The 25,582-nt window shown below is 40.8% G+C and overlaps 1 protein-coding gene across 5 annotated transcripts in view; it reads left to right on the forward strand.

Annotated features, from left to right (window-relative positions):
* Positions 1-25,582, forward strand: part of LOC145407440 (uncharacterized) — a 296,453-nt gene that overhangs the window by 267,707 nt on the left and 3,164 nt on the right. For 2 of the 5 annotated variants that reach the window (XM_080278367.1, XM_080278368.1), the window contains 10 exons: positions 1,026-1,091; positions 1,920-2,115; positions 2,755-2,946; positions 3,325-3,525; positions 4,207-4,364; positions 9,246-13,838; positions 14,787-18,318; positions 19,347-19,616; positions 21,925-22,209; positions 25,121-25,301. In XM_080278367.1, the coding sequence (XP_080134493.1) occupies positions 1,026-1,091; positions 1,920-2,115; positions 2,755-2,946; positions 3,325-3,525; positions 4,207-4,364; positions 9,246-13,838; positions 14,787-18,318; positions 19,347-19,616; positions 21,925-22,209; positions 25,121-25,275 (9,648 nt within the window). In that variant the 3' untranslated portion in view covers positions 25,276-25,301. Of the gene's footprint in view, positions 1-1,025; positions 1,092-1,919; positions 2,116-2,754; positions 2,947-3,324; positions 3,526-4,206; positions 4,365-9,245; positions 13,839-14,099; positions 14,161-14,786; positions 18,319-19,346; positions 19,617-21,924; positions 22,210-25,120; positions 25,302-25,582 lie in introns of those variants that run through there. The other 3 variants (XM_080278371.1, XM_080278369.1, XM_080278370.1) reach the window with 3 other exon arrangements.

The following is a 25,582-nucleotide window of genomic DNA, read 5'->3' on the forward strand; positions in this document are numbered from 1 at the left end:
TAAAAAAAATATATATATATATATATATATATAGAAAGAGATTATCACTTCTTCATGTAACCCTTTCAGTCCAGTGGCATATTATTGCCTGACAATGAGAGGGCTCTCCCTTCGTGCTAAGGGATCCTTGTGTGCAGCATGTGCTAGGAGTGTAATGCTGTATGGTAGTGAGACCTGGGCAGTGAAGGAAGAGCCTACTTGTAGGCTCAGACATACAGAAATGACAATGATAAGATGAATCTGTAGTGCATTCTTGAACATGAGGCCTGGGGGGGCTAGGTTTACAATTGAAAAGTTGAGAGGAAGGATGGGAGTGGAGTGTATTGGTGTTATGGTGAGGAGGGATAGATTAATATGTTTTGGGCACATGGAGAGGATGGAGGATGACAATTGGGTGTGGAAAGTGAGAAGTGTGAACATTGGGGATAGGGTTGCAGGAGGTAGACCAAAAAAGACCTGGGATGACATCATTGGGTGTGACCTTGGGGAAAAGGGACTGAATAGGGATGCTGCCAGAGACTGAGCAGCATGGAGAGCTGCAATTAGGTGACCAAGACCGATTCATGCAAATAACCTTTATAAATTATATGATGCGGTATTCTTGCTCTCCCCACACAGTTTTATTTACCTTAGGATAGACGATTGAACTTGAGGGGTTAGATGTCACTTTCATTAACCCTGCCACTACTAAAGATCAATGTAAAGTTAAATAAAATCATCTGTTGATATAAAAAATGAAATGTAGTGTACTGGATGGTAGATGGATGAATTATTATTAGTGTTTTATATTATTGTCTAGTGCTGGAGAGGAATGCATTCACGTGGTGGCACTGATATACCCGGGCAGCCCCACTGCCCAGATATACAAAAGCCCCTCAACTTTCTTCTATCTTCCAAAATGGAGGATGGAGGGCTGCAGGAGGAGCTTCAACCTGTGGTCTGTCAGGTTCACATCTCAGGTGGGCTACAACTACTATAACTACTACTGCTGCACAAGAGGTTATTTAACATTTATTATTTGATAGGTCCATGCCAGCCGCCAGCAGGAGGTGAGGCAGGAGGGAGGTGCCCCACCTGTCATCACAGACAAGGTAAGGAGACTAACACACCATCCTGTGTCTCCACTTGGGTACTGATGCCTAATGTCCATAATGAGTACAGTTCATGGTAAGGGCCATTTCAGTCAGATCAGAACTTGTGTGGTTGTACATGTATTAGCAAGGATGTTTTATGACCTGTATGTGGGTCTTGTAGAAGATGAGACTGTTTTAACAAATTCAGTACTCTTAACTGTTTCCTATCCCACCATGGGATTGATCTCATGTCCTTTGTAACAGTAGGTCAGCACTCTACCACTTGACCACCAACTTCATTATTTTCTGTCCAGATAGCCACATACATTAATCACAGGAGTGGCCACAAACAAATCACCTCCATGCTGACCTGTACTCTGACATCGGACTGCCTTCCCTCCAGGTCACACCACCCTCATTCAGTTTTTGCTTCACTCCATCCCTCCACCTTATCCTTGATTTCTTTCTCTCTGTCTCCTCTTCCATCCCACTCCCATGCACAATCCTAATCAGTGTCACACTATCCTTTCCCTCCACATAACAAAGCCATCTCATGGTACTCCAAACACATTCCAGCACATCCACATCAGCATAATAGCTCTTCCCATATTGCTTCCCATAGTCAATTTATTTTTACCTGATAGAATTTAGCCTTTCTCACAACTAGCATACTATGTTATGGTTGTGGAAATTTTGATGAAACTTGGTTATTAGGTTGGATAAGTTTCCTTGGTTACTAGTTAAAGCACCTTTCCTGTCTAACAACACTTGGCCATCAACTAAAATAATAGAGGTGGGGGATCATTGTCAGGTTAAGTACATTATAATAAACACCTTCCCCAACAGGTAAGCTTTGTCAAGAAGGAGGGGGATGTGGTGACACAGGAGATTTCTCAAGATGCCAGTTCGGTGCCACTCTCCCCACCTGTGAAGAAGATCATGGTGTCCAAGAAGAAATCATCACCTGCCAGATTTGTGTCTCCCATGCAGGGTGTCATCACTAAGGAGGGGGATCAAGTTGTGCTCGAGTGCTTGATCGATGGTAAATTGGTTGTATTTTATCCACTTCAGCCTGGCCTAAAATTGCCATCTCTTCATTTTAATGCTAAGTTGTAGTAAGAGATTAACACAAGAATATGATACAGTACTAGTCATGAAGATGCAATATGGAGAGGGTGTTGAGCCAAAATATTGTCTTACTATGTCACTGAAGTATGTCAGATATGTCGGGGGAGGACGAAAATCTCTGCCTGGTTTAGATGGACAATCAGCTGTTGGGGAAATTTGAAGAGAATCACTATTGACCGTATTCTTAACCCTTTGGCTGTGATGATTGGAAATGAATGGTAAAATCTGTTGAATGATGAGTGATTATGGGTGGTGAACTATGTAAGACTGATTTTTGATGAGCAGTGATGTTATGCTTCTACAGTACTTTTGTGCTTTTTTTTTTTTTTTCCTGGATCCTACCTCACACCAACTCTTAGGTGGAAAGTAGGGTTTGAACAGTGATGATGTTGGAGGTCATGATGATGATGATGATGATATTTGTTGATGTTTTCAAGAATATTGGATTAAGATGAATGAATGAATGATGCCTCTTTGATGTTAGATGGTGGATTTTTGTGTTGTTAATTGTGGTGATAATGAAGATAACTAAAATTTTTATATTCCTCCATAGGCTATCCGGACCCAGTAGTTTCCTGGACCCATAATGGTGGATGTTTGAGTGATGATGCTGAAGTGAAGACACACCTAAACAAAACCACCTTAACCATACCCCATGTCAGCCAGAGCCACGCTGGCCAATACACCTGCTCTATAGAAAATGATGCTGGCTCAGCTCAGTGTACCTGTGATGTCATTGTCAAGAGTAAGTTATGTTCTCATTTGATAACTTTGTTTTCAGTTTGCTAGTGTTGAGGGAGGCACAGAACTCCCCCCTTCCTCCTTCTTAATAGGTATAGATATTTCAAATACTGCACTGTATTATGTACAGGTATACAGTATATTGTATTTAATATTCTAAATGCTGACTAAATTTTCAAGAGGTATGGCTGAGTGGAATCTCACTTTCTTACAGTCCTTTTAGTCTGAAGTTGCATCTTTTTCTTGAAACTGGAATCTAGCTGTCATGAGGTTATTTAGCTTAGAAAGATTCGTCTAACAGATGGATTTAGGAGTTAATAGTGATCAGTAAGATTCCACCTTTAAGCTGTGCCATAAAACTGTCTTCTCTTTTCCCTTACAGAAACACAATTCCCACCAGTGATTTCGAAAAGGCTGCAGCCTGCTGTTATAGGTGTAAACGAGCGACTCCACTTGGAGATTGATGTGACTGGCACTCCCACACCCACCGTCTCCTGGACCAAGGATGGCCAGCCTCTCAAGCGCAGTGACCATATTGATATCAGGTCGGAGGGCACCAGGCAGATTCTGGTCATCAGTCAAGGTAATTGACAGACTGTTGCCCTGGATGGGATGTAAGATATTATGTAGGTCACCATCTGATAAGCTTCCTCACACATGTAGCTGCTGTTATGGACACTCCCTAGTCATGAGTGGGTTAAGTAATATCGTGTTAAACTCTCTCATTACTGCAGATACATGTGGGTGGCGGACACTTATTATTATTATTTTTTTTTTTCGTCAAAGGATTACACTATATTTATTTGGAGATGATGATGGTAATGATGATATAATTGCTTCTGTGGGTGTTTTTGATATGCTGAAAATCATTGAAGTATATTCCCATTTCTTAAAACCCAAATGATAATTTTTTGCTCATAGATAAGATTTGATTTCTGATTGCAGGCTGTATAAGAGATATGAAAGGAGTCTGGACCCTCTTTACCGTATACTTCCTCTAGATTCAGATCAGAGTTATAGGAGGGAATCACTTGTCAGTATCATGGATGTTACCATTCCCAGTTTAAACATTGACAGCCACAAATGGTAGTAATTACAAAGAGTTGATTGTAATTTTTTTTTGTAAATTAGCATCGTGGATTTAAACTGTCACTGACTTAAATTATAATGGTTGCAAGTCATATACTGTATATGACTTGTATTTAAGTTTATTTGCAGTCAGCGTCCTGAATGTTTTTTACTATACTGACTTACATTGTGACAGCCGAGCCAGGTGATTCTGGACGCTATGGGGTTAAGGCCAGCAACTCAGCGGGCATCGCAGAGTCCCTGGCTGATGTGATGGTGACCCCGCTCATCCTGGACAAGGCCCCCAAACAAACTCACAAGGTCACATTCACCGATGTTACTGATGAGGCTAAGGTAGGTCTCTGGCAGGGGAGGTTGTTTCGTTTTTTAGATTCTCAATCGAAAAAGTTTAAGTCAGATTTCAGTGCAAGGCAGTGAAAGAGGTAGTATAATATAAACCTTTTGAGTCTCTTTCTAAGCCAAATCTGAATGTGGCAGACAAGGAAATGAACACCAACGATAAGATGCATTCGACTTTCTTTCCATAATAGGATCTGAATGTGGCAGGCAGGAGAAGAATCATATTTCAGTGCTTTTGATTCTCATGTGTTAGTCAGATTTGAACATGGCACTCTATCTATCTGTTCCCAGATGCCATAATCCTGTATGGGGTGGCCATTTGACTCTGAGTTACTTGTTTTACAGGGAGGGGCACTAACCCTCCACAAACCCACTTGACACGTAGGGAGCACATATGGTTTGGTTATACTGTTACCACCCAGCGTTGTAAATGGTTTCTTGGCTTACAGGAAACCATTTGGCTTGTCACTCAATGTAAAGCCACTTGTAATGGAAAGAAAAGCATTAAGTAGTGACAGGAAAGATGGGAGAAATAGGAAGAGAGGAGGGCAGGCACAGAAAAAGAATGATAAAGGCTAAGGAAGAAGTAGGCAGCACTACATCAAGTGAATGGATGATGGTCACCACCACCTACCACTTATCATGGCACTCAAAGGGGGAAAAAAAAAGCATGATGAACATGACTTGAGCAGGAAAAGAATTATATTTCAGTTCTTTTGATTCTTTTGTGTTAGCCAAATTTGAACATGACACTCAAGGGGAAAAATAAAAGCCTAATGAACATGACTTGAGCAGGTAACAAATCAGTATCTGTGTAATACAGTTATTTCAGTTCTGTCTTCAGAGTTTTATGCAGAAGGAACATGGTAGACAAGAAAAGATACTGATATAATAAAATGCTTTTTGTTTTAGGAGTATCACTTGATTGGGCACCAAAAGTTTCAGCTTAATACGTACGATGGAAACAGTAGAGAAAAAATAGAGCAATATGTTTCATTCTGGTGTTGTGCCTCTTGTCTTTTTGTTGAAAATTTCGCAAAATTTGAACTTTGAAGAGAAGAAAAAAAATTATTGTGATAAAACTCTTTTGAATTCTGTTGAAAGACTTACCCAGATAATCACTAAACATTCAAGATGCACTGAAGGGCACTACTGTAGTTCCTATACACTCTTGCAAGATTATGTCATAACCTAGCAGGAATGAAGATGATCAGAATCTCGATTTTTTTTTTGGAGCCCCACACATGTAGGTGGGTTACTGACTGTAATTATACAGTCAACAAATGAAATATCAAGGCTCCTGTGTTTAATGAATATGAACCTGAGCAGTATTTTCCTATACATTTTTGGTGTTTCTTGTAATTTGCAGTAAGTAAAAATTCAGGTCATTCCCAGATAATTGTGTTTATGAATGCAACATACCCTTAATGAAATAGGACACACAGGTACAGTATTTCAGACCTACTTATCCCGTGTTCCAAAATGTGAAGGACAGTGGGAGTCTCGGTACTGTTCTCTTTGCTTTCATATACAAATTTGCACTTATTCTGTCATGTTCACTGGGAATTTTCTATGCTTGACTTTCATGGCTAGAATAAGTACAAATTCTGGTGGTGGGTAAACTTGTAGACACTAATGGAGACAAGAGTATTCTGGAGTTATTTCTCTCTCTTGAGGATTATGGTTGTCAGCAAGGCAACCAACACATATTTCATACTTTCTTGTCTCTTTTATTATTATGTTTAATGATACAGTACTGTTTTTTTTACTGTAGCAAGTAGACTATATGTATGTATGTGAGTGTCTGTTTTTTGTATGTTAAATGTTTTACTTGTGTGAAAGTAATAGAGGGCTGCATTCCTGCAAGCTTAGGAGTTTTTCTGATACCTCTTCCTTGTCATTTTATATCTGCATATGGCACATTAATACTCTCCCGTATGTTATATGTGGAGGCTGTTGATGTTATACAACTGCAGGTAACATATACAGTACTTCTGAGCCATAGCTTTTGTCTATGCAGTATTTTTCCTTGGCTGGAGGAAAAGTGTAGCTGAATAAAGACCTGTTTTCCAGTGTTATGTTCAAAGCTTTGCTAGACTGCACAAAGAACAGTTCATGTTGATACAATTCATGAAGTCTAGGAAACTTTGAACTACTGCACTAATAACAGGTTTTCATTTTGTGTCAAACCTTGGCCATAACTTCTGTGCTGCAGGATGTAGGGCTGAAGTTTGAACAGAAACTATGGCTAATAAATTGTACTGGAATTTTAAAGAAGTTATATGCAAAATAATTCAGCAAGGCATAAGTGCAGAGGAGCCTTCCAAGCATATGAAACTGCCCCTGAATGTGCCACAGACAAGCTACATGTAGTTTTTGTAGTAAACCTAAATTTAAACATATTATAGCAACATTGTCTCTGCTTTTTATTGAATGATATCTTTTAAATGTCTCTGTAAATATTTTGTCCTGTCATACTCTTATCTATTGAGTAGATAAGTAGTGCATGTTTCCATTACTTGATATTGGCTGATCTAAATGGTAATGAAGTATTTATGATATGGGAATGCATCATAAATGCTCCACTTTGTATTAGTGCGGCATTAACTGGAACAGAATGGTGAAAAACCTTTCTCACTGAGAAATGTTTCAAGATATTCATCGTAAAATATAAACATGCCAAAGGGAGATGACTATAAGTTTATTATCTAAAAACTTTCCTTAACACAGTACTGTATGTAGCATTTTCTATTGTCACATTTTCCATAGCTGAGAGGTATATTGTATTTAATATGTAAGTACTGTACATCAGTGTAGCAGTCAGCCTACTGTAAATACTGAAGCTAACTCATTATTAACCACTTCAGTGTGATGACCTCTTTTTCAATTTTATTCTTGCAACCTCCAGATGATTTCATTTAGCTTACAGAGACTTTTAGTATTGAGTAGATCAATCACTGGTTAGCCTTCTTACTATGAAAGGTCTCCCCCAGGCTGACTGAAGTCATCTGGCAGTACTTGAGATAAAAAAAAAATCATTATTCAAAATGGATAAAGGCTTTCAAAATTAATGTATCATAGATTAGTATACTGACTGATACTCAGTGACTGTGACACATATAGCGTAGTATTTTGCATAGAAGTGTGTGATCATACTGAGTTGTATCATTTGTCTGAGCCTCATATAGCCTTCCAGTGGTTCATGTTTGGTGGCAGAAGTTGTGGTTGATTTCATAGGGCTTTATTCTCTTTTGGCATAGGATATTAAGTATTCAGTACCACCTTTTCCTCAGTTATTAATTTGCATGTTGTACCAAAGGTAGGATGGTGAAACTGGTGTGTGTGAGTGTATAGGTGGGAGGAGGTGTGGTAGGACAAAAACAAAGTGTTTATCAGTATATGTGGTAAGTGATTGGGTGAGAAACTTAGTTTAGAAACTGATGAAGCCAGGGTACTGACAAGGGATCAGAATGAGTGCCTGACAACTTTGACACCCTTTCTGACCTGGTAGTTTGTGGAATTGCTCCATCCAACAGGTGTATGTGAAACATAAATGTAAATAAGAATACAAAACAGCTATGTGCAGATGGTTTTGTTTGTGAGATGGAACTAGGCTTCTGAAAGTTTGCATGATTTATGAATGGCTGTATTCCATATCAGTGTGTATGGTGTTGATAGTTCTCCCACTTTTATGCTTTTGTTTGTGGATGCTACTTCATCATATCTGTTTAGGTGGGAGTAAAGCTAAATGATGCTAACACATGTACAGTGCATATGGATGTATAGTATATGGATATGAATATTACAGTGAAATAAATAATATTCAAAAAGGTATTAAGGTGTAATATGCAATATTGGTCACTAAGGAAGAGGTGTTACTAATGCCAGTGAGGATACAGTTCTTGGGACTTCATAGACGTTTAGGACTTCAGTGTTTCTTTTGCCTTCCTATCTTCATTTATCACAGACACACACACACACACATTAACCACAAACAATTGAGTAAATGCTTTTTGTTTGTATTAAATATTATCTCCTTTATTTCTGTGTTCGTTTAACAGGACGTGAAGTTTATCTTTTTGTTCTGCTCACAACAAGTAATTTGTATTCTTTATAGTAATGCACAGATAATTATTTATTTTATTTAAAAAAATACAAAGCATTTTATAGCAAGTTTCTTACATCTTATTTGCAGTAACCTCCATACTAATGTGCAAAGTAAACCTTTTAGTTATATGTTTGGGTTTATAATTATTGGATATGTAGAGCATAGTCCCATTATAGATGAACTTGAGACACTGTGTTGTTACATCCTCAAACAAAAGTAATAACTCCAGAATTAATTCTGTCTTAGAGATTTTCATTAGTCAGTTTTTTCACTGCACCTGTGCACTCTATTTTTACATAGTTACTCGGTGTCTGAATCAAGTCTTGTTACATAGTTGCTCGATGTCGGAATCCAGCCTGGTCTTCCAACATGCACATTATATCTCAGTCACCTTAGGAATGTTACTGCACATCACCTGGTCTTGCTTAACATGCATTATGGCTTGTTGCACTATGGGGAAAGTATGATTAAACTGTGTCCTCATTATTCGTCCTTTTCTGACCTTTATTTTGTTATAATGAGTGTAGTAAATTATACAAAATTACCCACTGAAGCTGCATTGCTTTCTATAAAGCTGTATTATTTGTAATTTTTCCCAATTTGTAATGTTACATGGAAGAAGTGATATTTTGGAACATCTGTGACATATAATGAGGACTCACTCTTCAGACTTATGTATTGTTTAGTGTATATGGCTTCTAAAACCTCTTTTATCTCACTTGGTGATGGTAAACTATCATTTTTTCCTCTCTTGTCTTGCCATACAGAAGAGTATCGAATCTGTTGAAGAGGGGCATGTGAAAAGTATAAAACGAGCAATAGAGGAAGTTGCACTCGAGGTCCCCCAGTCCCCTGTAAAGATCCTAAAGTCTCCCCCTCCTCCTCCCATTGAGCCCTCCCCACCAGAATCCCCTCCTGAGGTTGTGAGGCCGGAAGAGCCAGAGGTTAGATCACCCCCTGGGAAGCTGAAAAGAGTGTGGCCACCTCCTCCCTCAGAAATGGAAGTTGCACCTAAAATAGATCCCAGTGTTGAAATTCAGTCAAGCAATGTATCATCCATCATTCAGACCTTCTCAGCAATCAGTGAGGAGCAGGAGGAGGCATTTACAAGTCACAGTGCACCAGTTGTACATGAAGCCAAAGCTCATCCAGCTCCCACAGTTGCCATGCCAATGGATGTGGCCTTAGAACCTGAGCCAGCCCCAGAATATGGATATATAGGTACAGATATGCCAGAGGAGCCACCCCAGGAGGAAGTACAAACTCCACCTCAAGAGATGGAATTGGTCCCTGAGCCTGAGCCAGAGTATCTGCTGGTACAGCCACCAGAGCCTGAAGTTAAAATAGTGGAGGATGTTGCGACTGAGTTACAAAAGCTGACGGAATACCAACGAGTGTCAGCACCCATAGCAGCACATAAAATTTTATCGCCTGTACCTGAAGTTGAGCCAGAGCCTGTTCCAACTCCTGAGCCACCCAGAATTCCATCTCCAGAACCCCCCAAAATTCCAACACCTGAACCACCTCCCAAAATTCCAACCCCTGAGCCTGTCCCACAGCCAGAGCAAGCAGTAATGGTGTCTCATGAAGTAAAGGCAAGTCACCAGGAGACATCAGAGCCACAAGCAAAGAAAGAAGTTCAGACAGAGACAAGTAGCATGGAAACGAGCTTTTTCGAGTCCAAGAAATCCGTATCGAAAATGAGCTATTCATCTGTTGAGACTAAGGTATACACCACTGGAGAATCAGCTGCACCACAAGAGCAAGTAGTTACAGAGGTGGTGTCATCACAGGCAGCTGTAAATGATGTGGCGGCAATGCCTGTAGTAATTATGCCTGAACCAGAGCCAGAAATAATGGTCATGGAAACTGAGCAGGTCGAAACTAAGCCTGTAGAGGAACCATTTGAATATTTTGTTCCTGAAAATGAGCACATAGTTGAATTTGTACCTGCAGCACCACCAGTTGAAGAACCTGTATTGGAGGTTCCCTCTAAAGTTGAGGAGAAAGTCTTTTCTCAGTCATCTGTAGCAGCAGCAAAAAGTGAAATGAAGACCACATATGTTTCATCAACTGATTTGCAGACTAAAGTATTTACCCCAGTAGCTGAAGAGCCCATTGTGCCTCAGGTTATGGAATGCAAACCTCTACAGCCACTTTTAATACCAGAACCCAAGCCAGAGGTTGTTGAGGAGGCAGTGAAACCTCCAAAGCCTCCAGAATCTAAAGAGCAAAAGAAGCCTAGAAAGAAACGTGAAACTGTTATTCAGCTTGCAAAGAAATTAGAGGAAAATATTGTCCCTATGTCACCAGATGAAGTGCCTGGAGGTATTCGCATGTTCCCAAGCCCAAAGCAGCCTTCTACCCCAGTCAAGGAAGCTCCTGTTCCCACAGAGACCAAATCAGTAGAAGATCTCAATAGTATTAAATTCCGTGAACTTGAGCCATTCCCATTCACTGTAGAAGAGAAACCAAGGAGAGAGCGCCCTCGTAGCTTGCCCCCTCCCTGGCCAAGCAAGTTCATCCCAGGCAGCTTTACAGACAGTGAGTATGAGAGTGACATGGAGAGTGAGCGGAGAGTCCAGCTTAAGAAAATCAAGTTTGAAGTGCCACAGAAGAAGCCTCGACCACACTCAGTTGCAACAGACATTTTACCCCCATCTGCCTTCGAAACTCCACCAGTTTTTGATGGTGTAATGAGGCCGGAAATTCTTATGCAGGAAGAAAGAGTAGTAGAAGAGAAGCCTAAAAAGACTGTTGCACCAAAGAAGAAGAGCAAAGTTGTTCAGAAGTTCTTAGTTTCTGCAGGAGAAAAAGCAGAACAAGAAGTAGTGAAACCAGTTCCAAAGAAGCCAGTCAAGAAACCACCAGAACCAGCCCCTGCACCAGTAGTGGTAAAGGAGACTGTGTCAGTGAGTGAAACAAAGCCGGCAGTTCAGGCAGGTAGTGTGCGTAAGGAGACAAAAACAATATCTTCCTCATTTGAAACTAAGACACAGATGACCTCCATGAGCTATCAGAGCCAGCAGAGTAAGATCATAAAAGAGGAGCACCATGTTCCTGCACCTGTGGTAGCTGAGCTGCCTCCCATAGTCCTGGTGCCAGAACCACCCCCGGAATTTGTGGTGCCAGAAACAGAACCCGTATATGAGATCCATCCAGAACCAGAACCTGTTTATGTTCAGCAGCCAGAACCTGAACCTGCCCCAGTGTTTGATTTGCAGCCAGAACCTGAACCTGTATATGTCCATCAGCCTGAACCTGAACCTGCCCCAGTGTACGAAAGCATCCCAGAACCAGCTCCAGCCCCAGTGGTTGATGCTGCTCCAAAATTCAGACCCGTTCGAGCACCAGCTCCAAAGCAGACCCCAGTTAAGCCTGCTCCTGCACCAGCTCCACCCCCACCTTTTGATATGGCTCCTCCTGAAATCAGACCTGTAGTCAAGCGTGAGGTTGCCCCTATGCAGGTTCAAGAGACTGTGAGCAAAGGAGTGGTTAAGGAAAGTAAAGAGAGTGTCAGAACATTTAAGAAGGTTGAGTCCTCGTCAGTTACTAAAGTTCAGAAGAAAAGCAGTAAAGTCTGGCCTCCCAAAACTCACGAGATTGTGCAGCCAGCTGTTAAAACGCGTTCCTTGTCTCTTGAGCGACCAAGAGTGACAGAAGCCCCATCTCTTCCAGTAAGACCTCATGAAGCTCCACCTGCTGTATATTGGTACAGCAGTATCACTCTTGAGGAGAAGATGAAACCAATGTCCCAGATTGTGCCTCAAGAACAAGTAACTACATCAACCACAGTAGAGACCAGTACAAGGATGAGCAGAGAAGAAAGAATGAAAATGGAACGTAAGTCCTCTCAGACCACCAGTGTTGTCAAGGAGACCAAGCCTGTTACACAGCCAGCAAAAATAAAGGCTGTGAAGGCTCCAGTTAAGCCAGTTGTACCCAAGGTTCAGCCAAAGAAAGAACCTATTGTCAGAGCTGCTCCTCCTCCTCCACCTCCAAAAGAGATCCCTTCAGCCCCTGCAATTCCTCTTCCTCCTTTGGAACCATTTCCATTTACAGTTGATCCAGAGAGACCGAGGAAACCAAGGGGGCAGCCACCGAGTATGCCATCAAAATTCATTCCTGGATCATTTACGGAGAGTGAGTACGAGAGTGATTATGACTCGTCTTCATTTTCGAGGTTGTACATGAGTGACAGTGAGGCAACAGGTTACAGACCATTGAATATCAAAATGAAAAAAGGGAGAACAAGAAAACCAAAACAACCATCTCCTCCTCCTCCATCAGCTTTTGGACCTCCAGCACCATTTGAAGTAAAGAGAATACGAGTGGCCGTTTCAGATATTGATTCTGATATTCCAACCTCAAGGGAGACCACACCTCTGCCTGAATACACAATAACTCAAGCTAAACACAAAGTACTTGAAGTTAAACCTATGGCCAAGCAGATTATGCCAGAAAACAAGCCCATAGTTCAGGCAAAACACTTCATGCAACAGAAATCTCAAGTATATGCGACTAAAACTGCCCCAGCTGTTCCAGCTAAACCTGTACCAGTTGTTCCTAAAGTAGCACCTGTTGTTGCACCACAGCCTGTTCAACAGCCACCACCACCACCTGTTGACGTAAAGAGTTCCATTGTTTCTACTGAACAAGTGGTCGACAGAACCATTCAGCAAACAACGTCAGAAGTTGTGGGAGTAAAGAATGTGAGGAAGAAGTTTGAAGGTGGTGGCCCCCCTCCTATGCCACAGGGTGTTATGGGCTTAAGAATGCAGACTCCTTCACCAGTGCGTGCCCCTGCTCCTGCTGTGAAGCCTGTGCCACCACCCGTACAAGCCCCTACTCCATTTAGTGAACCAGCAACCACAGTTATTCCAGTTGTTGTTGAAAGTAATGCTGTAGAGAAGTATGCAAGCTCAACACACACTAAAGGCAAACCCTCTTCACCGAAAGCTAAAAAGAAAACAGAGACAATGATGATGTTTGCACAAGACCTAGAGGAGAGTGGGTATGCAGCAGACACTGAGGGGACCTTACCTCGTCGAACCACAAAGACTGGTAATGTCCAAAGTTCCTCGAGCTTCACCTCAAGTTCCTCATATTCAAAGACTGAGAGCTTTATGTCATCATCATTTTCAAAGAGTGAGAGTAAGTCATTCTCAGGCTCTCAGTTTGGTGGAGCAGAACCTCCACCTTTCTCCATGGACTCAGCCTTCCCATCAGGTGGTGGTTTTCCTCCCGGTGGCTCTTTCCCCTCACCTTCCTTTACCTTTCCCTCCACCCCAGCCTCTACTCTAGGGCAGACCTCGCAGTTCTCCAGTTCATTCAAGTCTTCAGAAAGTAAATCTTCTCAGGTTCGTAAAGGCCATTCCTCATTGCCTACTAGCGTCGGCTGGCAATAGTTTAGTTTTATATCATTTTTAGCTGTGTTAGATGTCGATATCACTAATAATGTTTAACCCAGGGCCACATTTTGTAGTTCTTGTGTATTTAACAATTTCCCTGTTCACAGTGGCTTGCATGCAGTTTTGCATGATAAACAGAACCTTCATATTGGACATAAAATGTGTTTCCTTTTCCAAATTCTGTTCTAATGCAGTTTTCTTTCTGGACAGGTTAAAAAACTATGGTCATTTCCCTGCTAAACTGCAATTGATGCAAAACGTGAGATTTTAAGTAAGTTTTTTTTTTTTTTGTCCCGGTAAATGAGAATGTGTGATTTGCTCCTCATCGGCCATGCATTCCCCTGATTGTAACTAATATATTGACTATGACTAATATATTAGAACCCTGTTTCCTTTCATTTAGCTATCTTCAGTAGTAATTATTATTATATGTACTGTTTCCATCCTTTTCCTACTGTTAGTCCTTTTACATGCTCATCTGTTACAACCAGACTGGGGCATTCCTGAGCAGAACCTTTCCCAGTAAGTACTGTACTGCATAAGCTACATGCTCTTCATGTATTAGATGAATGTTCAGCCTGTAAATAAACACTCTGACAACTTACCTGGATTGAGATACAGTCTTTCATATTGTCTTGGAATTTGAAAGCTTTTGTATGGAAAAACTTTTTTTACTAAATTAGTTGTAATTTTCTTGAAGGATTGGAGAATGAATTATTTTTTTTAACTAAATTAGCTTTAACGTCTTTTCTCTAAATAACAAACACTTATTCTACTAAAGAGCTTGTAACTCAGAACATAAAACATAAGGATGCTAGACTTCATTTCCCGAACCCTTTAGATGAATTGTGGGAGCAAAAACTTGTAGTGCAATTGTGGATACTTGTTTCTTTCCAGGTGTATAGTAGCAGGTCAGAGGAGGTCCGTGAAGAGGTTAGGGGTGGTGAGCAGCCCAAGACCACAAGACCACCACCACCTAAGGAAGAAAAGAAGCCAAAATTCGAAGAAAAGAAACCCAAGGTTGAAGAATTTAGAAAAGAGACGAAAGGCAAACCCGGAACTTCAGGGCCTTTCTCTGAAGATACTTACTATTCCATGAGAGATGAGAGTGATGTGACCACAGACACTGGTAGAACTAAGAAGAAGGTTGAAATTCAGAGTGAAACTCATGTCGAAGTCATGTCAGATAAGAAAGTTGAAGTGTTCGAGAGTTCTAGTGTAGATGTGTCTCCTCAGCCACCCAGAAAACCTTTATTCAAGCAGGAGCAGAAAAGTGAAAGAAAAGTAATGGTTGAGCCAAAGATTGAGAAGCCACATCAAGTAGTAAAAACCTTTCAGACTGTAAAAGAAACACCTAAGCCAACTACCCGTGAAACTTGCTCTGAGACATCTAAAACAGTGAGTGAAACATCTGAGAAGAGAGAGCATGCAGCAAAAACTGTAATGTTTAAAAAAACTGTAGAAACCACAATGGTTGATGGGAAGGAAATTAAAAAACCTTACCCAGTATCCGAGCCAAAAGTGAAAGTGGTAAAGCAGATCGACCAAAAGAAAGTTGTGAAAGAACCTGTTGTAAAAGCACAGCCACATGTCCCAAAAGTTGAACCACTTAAGTCAACTGGACTTGTTAAGCAAGCTGTAATTAAACAAGAGAAGGAGGAGCTTGACCTGAAGCCTTTCCCATTCAAAGCTGAGCCTAGTAAACCAAAGAAGCCGAGAGGACCTCCACCACCTCATCCAAGTAAGTTTGTCAAGGGGGAATTCCATGAAAGTGACTATGATAGTGATTTTGAAGGTCGCTTACCACCCAAATGGAAACCAGCTGACAGTGATGCTGAAGATCAACATTATGAAACAGTCAGAGCACCACCTGGGAAACATAAAGTCCCTCAACGACATGAAAGGGCTCCAACTCCTCCCACCACCTTTGATAGACCGCCACATTTTGAAGGGCCTCCTAGACCAAAAATTGACTTTCCAGAATCAGAACCTGAGCCAGAGAGGGAGATGTCACCAGAAATAATTTTGCCAGAGAAAGTTGAAGTAATAAAACAGCCTGTACCACCCAAAGTAGTTCCTAAGGAGCCAAAGATCTTCAAATCAAAGCCACAGAAACCAATGTCTCCTCTTCCAAGATCCCCATCACCCGAGTTAAAACCTGGATCACCCCCAATTGAAGATTATGCTCCACCACCTAAAAAGCCCCAGCCAGCTCCAGCTCCATTTTCTAATGCTGTTGGAGTTGAGTCAACAAAAATAACTAAGATTGCAGATTCCAGTACCACACATCAGAGATTTGTTACCATGCAGCAAACCACTCGTGTCATAAAATTTGGTGATGGACGAACTACAACAACAACAACTGAAGCCCAAGAAGCAAAGGTTCCTGAGCAGCCAAGAGGTAGGAAACTGGTCAGAGAAGCCAGAGAAGTTAGAGAAGAACAGAAACCTCTCCCTCCTTTAGAACCTTTCCCCTTCTCCCCTGACCCTCCAAGGCCAAGGAAAGAAAGGGGTGGCCCACCCCCTAAACCCAAGAAGTTTAAGAAGGGTGAGTTTACTGAAAGTGACTATGAGAGTGATTATGAACGCAGACCAAAACCAAAATGGCAGCCCCCAGATAGCGACTCAGAAGATCCATCATATAAGAAAGTGAAGCCAAATCTCCGGCATGACAGAACACCATCAAAGACCAGAGAACGAACACCCACTCCTCCTATTGTCTTTGATACACCTCCCGAGAGTGGTGGACCATGGCGGCCAGTAATTAAACCTGCTGAGATCATCATTCAGAGAGAGCCAAGTCCTGAGGTGATTGTCCCCAAGGAACCTCCTAAGAAAGTTGAAGTTGTCAAGAAAACTGCAGCAAAGATACAACAGAAAATAGAAGTGGAAAGACCAGCTTCTCCTCCTCTCCCTCCTCCTGGTACCCCTCCTGAAGTAGGTGTGATTGTTCAGGAGTATGTTGTGGATAAAGTAGATCTCCAGTCAAGAGTAAAGGCTCCCCCAGTGAAGATGGTCCAAACTTATGAAGACAAACCATATACAAAGGTAACTGAAAGAACAGAGAAGATCTATACAAACATCAAGATGCAGGAGGAGATGCAGATGAAAAAGGAGAAGAAGGAGACTAAGAAGACCATTGTTACAGAGTATAAACAACCTCCAGTTCAGCCCACAGTGGACATAAAAACTGAGCGTATTATAACAGAACAAAAACCTCTTGATTTAAAGCCCTTCCCATTCAAGCCTGAGAAGGAAAAACCAAAGCGTGCAAAAGGTCCCCCACCTCCACATCCTAGCAAGTTTGTAAAGGGAGAGTTCCACGAGAGTGACTATGACAGTGACTATGAGAGGCGAATCCGCCCTAAATGGCAACCACCTGATAGTGATGTAGAGGACCCAGAGTATACCCATGTGGAGCCTCCTCCTAAAGGAAAGCAGGCCTACAGAAGTAAAGAACGTACTCCTACGCCACCCACTAAGTTTGAGGTGCCCCCTTCATCAGGAGGACCTCTTCGTCCGACTATAGAATCCATGGAGAAACCTGAAGTAGTAATAAGAGAACCATCTCCTGAGGTTGTTATACCCAAAGTCAGACCTCTTGTAAAGACGCCAAAGGTTACACCCAAAGCTCCTGCATTAAAAGTTCATGAACCACAAGCACCAGTCCCAAGGACACCCACACCTCCCCTCCCAGAACCAGGACCACAGCCTGAAATAGGGTATGCCCCTGGAAGAGTTGTGCACAAAGAAGAGGAGGATGTTCATATCAAAATGATCAAGAAGAAAGTAGAGTCAAAGAAGGCCTTCCAGATTGATATTGATGTTACAGATGTATATGACTTTGTGTCAGAATCTGAACAGGAGAAGAGTGATATTGAGGCAAGAAAGATAATCAAGCCCTTCCCAAAGCTGGAACCCTTCCCCTACGAGCCTGATCCTGGAAGACCAAAGCGGCAGCGAGGCCCTCCACCACCTCAACCTAAAAAATTCATGAAAGGGGAGTTTAAGGGTAGTGACTATGAAAGTGATTATGATGCACCAATTGCTCCAAAGTGGTTACCTCCAGACAGTGAGGGAGAGGAATACGCATATCGCAAAGTTGCCCCTCCTGTGGATGCTGGCAGACAACGTGGTGAGTCATCAGGAAAAGAACCATCACCTCCATCCAAGTTTGATCACCACCCTCCACAGTTTGAAGGACCTCCACGCCCAGTGATCGAACCCACAGATTTGCCGAGAAGGGAGAGGAGAGAATCCCTAGAGGAGTACTCCATACCCAGGTTCCCCAAAGTGGAGTTCAAACCATTTGACCTGGAAGATGAACAGGTGTCTCGACCTCAGGGAATGCTGACAACTGATACAGAGACTGAGACAGAATCGTATGCAAAGGCTGGGATTGACCGGAAATATGTGAAGTCTACCCAAAGTAAGTTTAATACTGGCTGTTACACCATTGGCAGTGATGTGTTACAAAATATCAATGTGCTTTCCTTACAGTTGGTACTGTAAATTGGGAGAAGCTGGCAGTTCAGTTTTGTAGGTAGCATCAAAACTTAACTGGGCAGTTTTTTTGTAGTTTATCGGAGACATAATTGCAGAAAATAATAATAGCTGGAACTTACTTTTTATCTGAAGACAATAACCTTAACACTTTACTCATGCTATCACTAAATGATTATACAGTAGTTAGCTTAGGGAAGAATTTTCTGACTGGAAGAGTTAGATGTGGGCTTTATTAACCCCTTCACTGTGAGAGATATAAGATTAGCAATATCCTCTGGTGATAACAAGACTGAAATGAAAAGTGGCATTATTGCACTCAGTGGGTTAAGTGGTTTGAAAAATACACATGAAATCATTTAGTATATAACTATGGTCATGTCTGAGTTAATTGAAGGTGAGTGTTATCTAGTATTATGCTGTGTTACTTATCAGACGAGCTTTAACTCTTTCATTATGAGGACACCTTTTCCTTTTATAGTTTATACTGTCTGACAAAAATATACAACCCAGTGGAGACTTATCTTAGTGAATAAGATAGAATCACTTTCCTGTATCATCATTGGTACATCTATTATTTTTTAGTTATATTTTTGCCATCATGAGATGATTTCATTCAGCTTAATAGAAGCCTGTCATTGTGAAGGGGTTAACTCATACAGCTTGGGGATGTCCCTGGAGCTAGCATTATTAAAAAGAAAGAAAAAAAAAAATGAAAAGCCATACCAGAAGTGAAAGGGTAAATGAGATCAGTTTGTATCCCCACAACTCAGGAATGTCTCACCTAAGCTGAATAAACAAGTCTGACATTATTAGGAATAGAATATAGAAAGCATAGCAAGCCTCAAGGAGTTAATTACTGGTGATCAAGAATACAGTATGGTATACATACACTAATTTACTTAACAGTATTAAGTGATGTACAGTATTAGTAAAGACATTATCAATTTCCAGAGGTTGTTGGGCATCAGTTTGACGACATGACCCAAACATTCCGCCATAAGGCTCAAAGGTTTGCAGAGCAACTGGTGACTGAAGTGTTTGCAGCCAGAGAGGGGTCAGTACCCAGTGAAACTGCAGGTGAACCTCCTACCCTGCCAGAGGAGCTGAAGGTGCAAGAAGTTTCCACAGAACCTAAACCAGAGCCTGCTCCTCAGGAGGTTCTCTCGCCATCAGTAACTGAACCTCAAGCATACAGAGATGAATCCAGGGTTTCCGAATTCGGTGAGTTATCAGGAATGGTGTTTTATTTTGATCTGGTGTTTGTGGATGAAAGTGGTTAGTGTACAAAGGGTAATGCACTACTATAGTTAGTCATGCACTTGTCATATAAAGTGGTGGCTGGAGGAAGAATGATGAAGATGCTAGTATAGAAAAATTGGAAAAAAAAAAAAATGATGTTTTGGAACCTTCAGATCTCTATAAATTTGGCATAAATGAATACAGGTATTTTTTGTTGGAGTATAATCAAATTTTATAGATATCAGTAGATCAGTTTAAAGTGGGGATATCATTATATGGTAATGGTGGTGTTTATATAACAAATAAAGTTGCTTTTTTATTACTGAAATACTGTTATTAGTTGTGTTATATGTAAAGATTTTTTTTTTTCTCTTTTCTGGAGAAATATATTCCAATAAATTCAAACATACAAAAGAATGGGCATGTAGTACAATATACAAATGTGAAATGAGAAATGGTGACAGTTGAAAAGCAAGTTCTGAAGCATATCTGGTACAGCATCATGATACCATATTTTTCGTCTAGAGGCCCCATATACAGTATTCACAAAACATAATGATACAGATCGCTCTTCAATGTCTTTCTGAGCCAGCACTGTTGTTCATCTTATTTCATTATTGCCTAATATGTGTGGTAAGAATGACGTTTGGTTGCATATTCCATCCTCTTCATATTGTGTGAGTGAATGACTGATGCTGAATACACCTATGGTTTTGTATATAGTATGATATGTAAAATTATGGATGAATAATACCCTCACTTTAGAAAAGTTGTTTACTGAGAAGATACAACACTTTTAGCCCCACTTGGACTTGGAGCATCCAAGTTAGGCCAAAACAATTGTGTCTTCAGAATAAGCAACATTTCCATATGTAGGTATCATTCATCTTGTTGAACAGACCACGGCGGTGTGCAGTCAAGCCACATGTAAAGTTGTCATTCAGTAGTGCTTATTAACTTTTGGCTGTAGTGCATAACCTTTTTTATTATTGCTTGTATAATTATGCTCAGCTTAAAAACACCAGCCTCAATGAAAGGGTTAAAAATTATCATAGTTTGTTTCAAGCTAGAATTGAGATTTGATACCTAATGTCAAACTGCTCCATTTAGCTTTGAAAATCTGCTGCAGCCAAAAAGTTGCAGTTGGTTTGCAGAATCAGTTTTGAATTCCGGTATTTAAATTTGTGATGAGTGGTGGATGTCACTGCCTGATAGTTTCACTCCTAGAATACAGGTAGCATCCTTTTTTAGTTTATTTTCGCTACTGCTATATGATCTTATTCAACTTCAAAAAGACCTCTTGGGCTGATGGGCTTTATGAAGGCTACACAACACCTCTAGTTTGAAGTGCCTATCCAGAGTAAAATCATTTAGTTCTACATCTATTAACAGTTAACAAAAAATGATGTCACCCATATTCAAGGAGTTATGTGCAGAATGTCTCTCTTGAGCAGGGTTGATGGTTCAGTTTGCTTGTCTACATGAAGTTTTCTACTCCTCTTCCATCATCAGTCTTATACATTATTCATCAGGACTGATTTATGCAAGCCTTAACTGCCCGCTTATCACACATGCTAGGATTTGGAAGCATAAGGTTGAATGTCTCAGTAGTTGTACAGTGTCATAGGATATATGCTAAACAGATCTGTATATATGTGAAATACAGTCCTATATACATTTAATACATCTAGTGTATCATATAGCTACAATTGTCAGCACAAGATATGCTGTAGATCATTGGCACAGTATTGTACAGAGCTTCAGTTAATGTACCTTTGCAGTTTACAGTACCTTTACACTTGCAACAGTATGCCAGGTAGTCAAGGACAAAGAGAGCTGGCTTCATGTTCAGTGAGTTTGAATTCCAGGATTGTGAATGGACTGTTGACTGCAACAGTACAATCATCAACGATAGTTCTGCTCCCCTATGACCTCTACCCCAGGTTGCAGGAATGTTGTAGCGAGGGATTCATACCAAATGAAGATATGTTATCCAATGAAGCTTGCCAGATTGCACAAGGTTCACAGTGATGTTGTTACTCATATAGTCTAGAAATGCTTATTACCTCGAACAACAAGTCTTCATTCAGTGTGAAAAACCCTGTCTGCATCTACCTCTCAGCCAGAAATAGCAGTAGAGGGCAAGCAGAAATCATGGCTTATGAGTGTACATACTGTAATTTCCTGTACAGCATAGGTGGCCATGGTAGTAAGCATGAGTATTTAGTTACAAGCACATTTCTGCATCACACACATTCTTAAATCAGCTTGTTGCACTTCTCTCCTCTAGGAACAAAACACATTGATCCAGACACAGGTCTCATCTACTTCAAGTATGATTTTGGCTATGAGTTTGGAGTTATTTTACCTGGAGAAGCAAAGAAAGTAGACAAGAAAAGTGAAATGAACGGGGACCACAGCACTGACATCCCCATCCCTGTCCTGCATGAGACGACTGATGCATCTAAGAAACCACCTGGGAAGCAAACACCGAAGACCAACGGGCATGTCCCCCACCTGGAGTCCAGCCACATTCGCCAGCCATCAGCCAGCGAAACCAAGGATGCAGCCGCAGGTAAACTCCCCTTCACTCAAGCCCCTGGTATGGATCATGTCTCCCCCCAGCCATCACAACAGTCTGACATCTCAGAGACTGACCGTGAGTATCAGCAGTACATGGGCAAGATGATCCCTGAATTTGTACCCAAGAAGCAAGCTCAGTTCCGACCCATCTCCGGCGACCCGTACTCAGACAGTGAAATCGAGTCAGACCACCCAAGCCCATCTAAGCTCTCAGACCCGAGTCCTGGGGCTCATGTGGGGCCTAAGAGGTTCATGCCCCTGGTTCCCGGTGCCATGGTACAGCCCAAGTCTCTGCCTCCGCAAGGTCCTGAGGCGCCTGGCTCTACTGCCGATCTGGGAGGTATTGGCTATCCATCCTGACCCTCCAGAGTTCCTCCCTCCCAAAATACCCTGCTCGTATTTTGCTGTGACAGTGAACTAACACATTATCCTCAACTATAATATGCATGGTGTTTGGTTTCCTAACACAGTGAATTCTTTTACAGATTCAGAATATAAGTCACTGAGTGTGTGTGCGTTACAGTGCTCTACACAGTACATGCCTAACTCATCATTTTATTTGTACCATGTGTTGTATGAGACTACAGGCACAATGTTGATATATCATCGAGTAATTAATAGTTGGATGTTGATTTTATATACAGTATACCTTTTATATATTTCCAACAGTGACTCATTGTGTTCAGCATAAAAACATTATGATTGACTAATGTGCATGTTGATGCATATTCCTGACCTTGAGAGAGACTGTTTGAATTTCTCATATAATACATTAGCTATTCATGCCACTTTATTTTACATTACTTCTTTATATAAGTTTATGCTTTGCAGAATTTTGTTTAAGAGGTTTTAAAGCTTTTAAAGATTGATTTCTGTTCCCTGCCCTATGAGTACAGTAACATTGTCATGTATCTTACTCTTGCCATTGCCAGATGATTTTATTACAAGAGGTCTTTCATAGTGAAGGGATTAATGGGGATTGTGTCTAGTCCTTTTGCTTCTCTAAACTAAATAAAGTCACGTGGTTTTGGCAAGAATATGATAAATATAGAAGTCACTGTACTGTAGGTTTTAAATATCAATAAAAAATATGCACCAGAGTGTCTAACAAAAGAATCTAATTATTACAAGTAAGTGTTGAAGGTGCAGCTGATAAACCTTCCCCTTGCTGTCCTCCACCTCCACCTCCCACCGCTAACCCCACTCATCCCCACAGTGCTTGGGTCTCCTCCTCTCAGCGCCACTCCTCCTTCCACGCCTTCAACACCTTGCTCAGGGCCACTCTTACAGTCAGCCCGATCACCACACTACATCACGGTAAGTTAATCAGTTAATTGGGTGTTAAAGACAACAGCTAGTTTGTTAAATTTTTTAATATGGCTATGTCTTTCTTTTGTTGACATCAGATGATTTTCTTCAACTATGGGGGAAAACTGCACTTTGAAGAAGTTATTTATTCATTAATTTATTTTTCCTCATTAGATACATTCTCTTCTCACTTTTCATTATTATGGTATCTTTTCTTGGTGCCTGTATCATGGGTTGGTAATGTTCTTGGTCACTTCGGTAGTTCTTTGGAATCGATAGCTTTTTTTTTGTAGGCTGGCTCAGAGTTCTGTGAATATTGGTGAGCAGTGTGGTTTAAAAGTAAATACAGTATAAATAGAGTCAAGTGATGGTTGTTGAGAAAATCATTTTGCAGTTTGGTGGGCTGTAAAAAAATATCTTGGTTCAGTAACAGAAAACAGAGGTACTCTAAATGTGTAAGGGAAGTGGAGGATAGATTGACCCAAAGAAGAATGTGGCTTGCATAATGAGAGCTTTGATACAAAACAGAAGACTAAGTTTGGAGAATTCAGGAGGATTGTATTGAGACTGCTAGTGTCTTTGAAAAAGCATGGTTTAGGAGAGTGAAGGTAAGAAAATTACTGGAGACTGAAGCAGTTGGAGGAAGTATGCATGGAGAAGCAAATGACAACAGTTTGGTACCTTTTTTAAATTACTAGTTGAAGAAATGACTGTGTGACTATGGTTAGACTTACATAGTGGGGCCAGGATTCTAAAAGGCTTGAATGTGTTAATTATTGTATCTTCCATTTCTGTGAGCACGCTATTGATAGTTATCCCACTCTCGTACTTCCTCTTTCCTTGTTTCTGAAACCTACCTCACGCAAACTTCAGGTAGTAATTGGGATCAGGATGATGATGATGATGATAGTCTGGTTTTTGTATGGAGAGAATGCTTTCTTAATCTATGCAGTTTTTCAGATTGTAGACTATTCAGCACTATTGCAAATGACATCAGTACTGTGTGGTATAAGGTATTGTAAAATGTACTCATGTATAATTTTGTTCAGTTACAGGCTTTACTTTTGGCTACCTTAGTTTATTATTATTATTTGCCAGGTGTGAAGTGACTTTTGGTAGTGTCATTTAATCTTTTTGTGTGTGTATGTGGTGTGAGGTGAATCATGGTAGTGTCATTTAATCATTTTGTGTATGTATGTGTATTGTTGTTATTTTGCAGAATTAACCATTCCATGATTGAGTTAACTGTAAGATTAATGGGTTTAGAAACTATACTTTATTTGTCCATGGTATGATTCATAGTATTATCTCCTGACTTCACTAAATGAGTGTCAGTACTCAAGACAGTGAAATAGTGGTAAAGCAGGAGAAACAGGTTGTAAATGGTGAAACAACTCATAACAGATGGAACACATCATGAAACATGCACTGCATGTGAAACAAGATGTATAATAGGTGAAACAAGTCAGAGCAGATAAAAAGGTTGTAAAATAGGTGAAACAAGTCATTAAGTAGGTGAAGCAGGTCATAATACAACTAAAACCTCTGAAATAGCCAATGAAAACAGTATGGAAAATATTTGTCCTTTGTTTCAGCCCCTGCGAGACCTTTCGGTGGCAAGCGGGGAGCCCCTGCGTCTGGAATGCGTGGTACAGGCAGACCCCCCGGTGCAGGTCACGTGGTCCCGGGGGGGCGACATCCTTCACAGCGGTCCACACTACCAGATAGTCTACAGAAACGGCGTGTGTAGACTCATCATCCCACGGGTCTTGCCAGGTGAGATGCAGTAGCTTTTATTATTACTGTACAATATTATTATTATTTTTTTTTTTTTTTCTTGGAGGGGGACTGGGAATTTAGGTTTACCTGTACTGTACTTTCTGTCTAGCCCCATCATTGTGTGGGAGCAGAGGTCATGATGATGATGATAATGATAATCTGAATGACGTATGCATGATTATTTCACTGCTTGATAGTCTTCAGAAATGAGGTATGTAGGCCCATCATCCCACAGGTCTCGCCAGATTAGACACTACATCTGCTGGTTTTGTGAAGTT

This window comes from Coenobita brevimanus, chromosome 73 (genome assembly GCF_032717465.1).
Source record: "Coenobita brevimanus isolate Jiangsu-jjx chromosome 73, ASM3271746v2, whole genome shotgun sequence".
NCBI classification, from domain to species: domain Eukaryota; kingdom Metazoa; phylum Arthropoda; class Malacostraca; order Decapoda; family Coenobitidae; genus Coenobita; species Coenobita brevimanus.